Here is a 3,911-nt window from a genome sequence, read left to right as displayed (position 1 = left end):
CCTCACGCACGCGCAGGTACTTCGACTCGGCCGACACCGATGAGATCAAGGAGATGGCTCTGTCGATGTTCTCGCCGGACTCGGCACAGTTCTGCCTCGGGCTGGGGTTCTTCTCGCGCTTCGTGCCCATTCGCAATGCCCCCGCCTCGCAGGTTCTCGGCTGGCTGGCCCGGGTGCCGGAGCTCTGGAACCTGGTGGCCAACATGCCCTCCTGGGATGCCACCTGGATCGACCTGGTCGGCTGGGTGGCGCAGGAGCACACGGTCGGCGGGATCATCCTCGACCCGGAGACCGTGTCGCTGGCCACCGACCCGATCCGCCAGCAGCTGCACGCCTTCGAGCCGCAGCTCCTGGCCACGGCCATCAGCCTCTTCTCGGTGCCGGTGGGCTCGCGCGCGGCCGGCATCGGGGGCGGGCGTCTGGTGGATGTCTTCTCCTGGTCGTCGGCCAACGACTCGTTGCAGCCCTCCGACCAGGCGGCCTTCTTCTCGCTGGCGCACTACTTTGCCTTTTCGCTGGGCCCGGACCCGGCGGTCGACCCGTCGGCCCGGTCGCTGGAGGAGCTCTTCCGCGCGCTGGAGCCCTTCATGCATCCGTCCAACACGGGGCGCTGGTCGGCGCGCGTGATGATGTTCGCCGCGTCCCTGGTGTACTACCTGGGGCTGCGCATTCGCATTGAGACCCGGCCGATGCCCGGGTCGCGGCGTCTGACGCCGCACATGCGCCTGAGCCAGGCCACCTTGGAGTTTGTGTGTCGCCTGGTGCAGCCGATGATGCTGCTGCAGCTCTTCTCCAAGGACAGCTACTGCGTGCGGGACAGCATCATGACCATGTCCAAGCTGTGCACCATGTGCCCGGAGATTGCCCTGCCGCCCTTCCTGGAGACCATCGCCACGGCGCTGGACTCGGTGCTGGAGGCGCACCGGACCTACTCGGCCCTGTATGCCCTGATCCATGTGGCCCCGGTGCTGGTCAATCGCGCCGGGCACACCTCCCGGCTGGGGGTCTTTGCCGAGCCGGGCCCCCCGGGGCCGGATGGCCAGCCCACCGCCTCGACCAAGCCGCTGCCCTTCAACTGGCGCCCGCGCCCCTACTTCCAGGGCCCGGGCCAGGTGTTTGACCTGCTGCATGCGGTGCTGCCGGGCATTGACATGAACGATCCGTCCAAGACCTTCCGATCTCTCTATGTATGTCTCGCCGGGCGGGTGTTCTTGTTTTTTTTTTTCCCCTCCCCGGCTTCCCCTCTCTTGCTCATGCCTCTTTCCGTCTCTCTCTGCCTTTCTCTCGCCCGCTGTCCCCGGCTTCCTTGGCGCGATGCTTCTGTCCGATGGTCTTCCGGCTGTCCCCCCGGCCGGCCCGCACACGTGCCGCCGCGTAGTTCGTGTATGTTGTGCTGCTCTTCATGCCGATCGTCAACTCGTCGGCCACCTCGTCGACCGAGTCTGCGCCTCAGTACACGGAGTCCGTCTTCGAGGGCCCGGTCAACCAGTCCTCCCTGGCCGAGGAGCAGGTCGACCTGCTGATCGAGGCGGATCGAGTTGTCCGCGATGCCACCGGCCCCGGGGTTCTCGGCGAGTGGTGCCACAGCTTCCTGGAGCAGGTGTTCCGCCTGGTTCGTGATCCCTACTGTTCTCGCTTTGTCCATCCATCTATCCGCATGTGCATCGTGCCTGTTGAGCCTACGCTGACACCTCATTTTTGTGTTTCCCCACCTGCCCCCTCTCCTGTCTTTTTCCTGCTGTTTTTTTCCTGCTGTCTTTTTCCTGCTGTTTTTTCTCGCTGTCTTTTTCTTGCTGTTTTTTCTCGCTGTCTTTTTCTTGCTGTTTTTTTCTCGCTGTCTTTTTCTTGCTGTTTTTTCTTGCTGCCTCTTGCTGCCTCTTTCTTGTTCCCTCTTTCTTGCTCTCCCTCCCTCTTTCCCTCCCTCTTTCCCTCCCCCCTCCCTCCTCCCCTCCCTCTTTCCCTCCCCCCTCCCTCCTCCCCTCCCTCTTTCCATCCCTCTTTCCATCCCTCCCTCCACCCGTTCTCGCACCCCAACCCGCCTATCCGCCACAATCGCACCACCGCACAGCTGGACAACCTGCCGGAGGACTCCAGCAAGGGGATCAACGTCGAATCCAGCGTTGTGTCGATGGTGGTCATCTCCACCGGGCAGTTCTTCCGCCAGCTGTCACCGGAGTACTTTGCCCAGGCCCTGCGGCAGTTTGTGGCGTACATCGGCAATTCGTCGGCCCCGCTTGGGGCCCGCAATGCGGTCGGCATGATTTGCTCCTCGCTGACCTGGGCCAACCCGGAGGCCGCCATGCGGGCCCTCGTTCCGCTGTGCTTGGCGCGCATTCGTGACGAGGTGAACTCCCTGCCGGTGGTGTCGTCGCTGCGGGGGTCTGGCCCGGGTGCCAGCTCGGCCAGCCTCGGCGAGGTGAGCGAGGCCTCGGATCTCCAGCTCCAGTGGTACTTGAACATCCTGTACCACCTGTTCCACCGGACCGACCCGGGCACCATCCTGCTCTTCAAGGAGGAGCTGCGCGAGGCCATCGAGCTGTGTCTGGTGACCACGCGCCGGGGGTCCTACAAGATGACGTGCAAGCTGGTTCGGCACCTGCTCGCCGCTCTGACGGCCACCGGGACGCTGGCCGAGCTCCGGTCCGTCACGCCGGACCTGTGGGCCGCGCAGAACCTGGCCGACATTGCGCCCAACCTGTGGGGCGACTCCTTTGCCTCGATCGGCCTGCCGACGGACTACCAGTCGACCGACACCATGGACGACCCCCGGCCGCTGTTCGATGTGGCCAGCCTGCACCTGGATGTCAAGCTGACCTGGCGCACCCCCACGCCCGAGTCCCTGGACTGGGCGTGCACCCTGATGACCGAGTTGATCGAGCCGCGCGCCGAGCACCTGAAGAGTTTGCTGGAGCAGCCGGTGTGCGTGGGGCCATCGTCTTTGCCCATCCCCCCCCCCCCTCGCCTTCCTCCTGCCCGACCCGGGGTATCTGGCTCCTGTCTCTCTCTCTCTCTCTCTCTCTCACACACACACACACTTGTTCTGTCCCCCTTCCCCGTCCCTGCCTGTGTCTGCGCATCCTCCCCCTCGCCGCCCCCTCAGCCTCAATTGGCAGGAGATCACCCGGCAGCTGATCTTCCTGCGGCATGCGGTCCTCGGGCTGCCGCTGCAGGACATCTCCTACCGGGACATCGTCGAGGCCTTCGCTCGTGGGGATCTCGATGACGAGTCGCCTCCGGGGCCCGGCGACCCGGCGCTCTCCTTCGCCGATGACGATGCGGCCGCCTGCGACGAGGAGGAGGGCGAGGATGGCGACAGCGGGGCCGGCTCCGGCGACGGGTCCGACGTGGAGGCCGACTCGGTGGACGAGCTGACTCCGGACATGACGAGCCCCCACATGCGGTACCTCCGCCGGGCGCCGCTGCTCATCCCCGAGGCCATCCCCCCGGGGCATGAGTTCCTGCCGAAGATGCGGGCCCTGCACGAGGGGCTTGTCGCCCTCGGGGCGCGGCTCATCGAGACCACCGAGTCTCGGCAGGACTTCAACATCAAGGCCTACAAGTACTTCTGCAAGTTGCTGGCCGCCTTGATTTGCCTGTGCTCGCCCCGGCGCCTGATCCTCGATTGGTCGGTCCTCTCGCCGCGCCTGTCGAAGACCGGCTTGTCGCTGAAGATCGGCGACTCGAAGATCCGCAACCGGTCGAACTTCGGTGCGTTGGCCGGGTGTGCTGTCTTGGCCTCCCTTCCGGGGGAGGGAAGAGGGGCAGTTTCTCCCTGGGGCTGGCTATCTTTCGCGGGCCTCCCACTTCTTTGTCATCCCCTCCCGGGTTCTGCTGTCCTTGTGCCCCTTTCTTCCCCTCCCGCTGACTTCTTTCCTTTTCTCTCCCTCTCTCTCTCTCTCTCTCTCTCTCTC

At 65.0% G+C, this 3,911-nt stretch overlaps 1 protein-coding gene across 1 annotated transcript in view; it reads left to right on the top strand.

Annotated features, from left to right (window-relative positions):
* Nucleotides 1–3,911, top strand: part of H696_02595 (hypothetical protein) — a gene marked incomplete at both ends in the record, with an annotated part of 8,839 nt that overhangs the window by 980 nt on the left and 3,948 nt on the right. The window contains 4 exons of the mRNA XM_009496506.1: nt 17–1,187; nt 1,379–1,612; nt 2,069–2,919; nt 3,101–3,708. Of these exons, the coding sequence (XP_009494781.1) occupies nt 17–1,187; nt 1,379–1,612; nt 2,069–2,919; nt 3,101–3,708 (2,864 nt within the window). The remainder of the gene's footprint in view (nt 1–16; nt 1,188–1,378; nt 1,613–2,068; nt 2,920–3,100; nt 3,709–3,911) is intronic.

Source organism: Fonticula alba (genome assembly GCF_000388065.1).
Source record: "Fonticula alba strain ATCC 38817 unplaced genomic scaffold supercont2.4, whole genome shotgun sequence".
NCBI lineage: Eukaryota > Rotosphaerida > Fonticulaceae > Fonticula > Fonticula alba.
The sequence above is the reverse complement of the archived record's forward strand: the minus strand, read 5'-3'. Positions and strand labels throughout refer to the sequence as shown.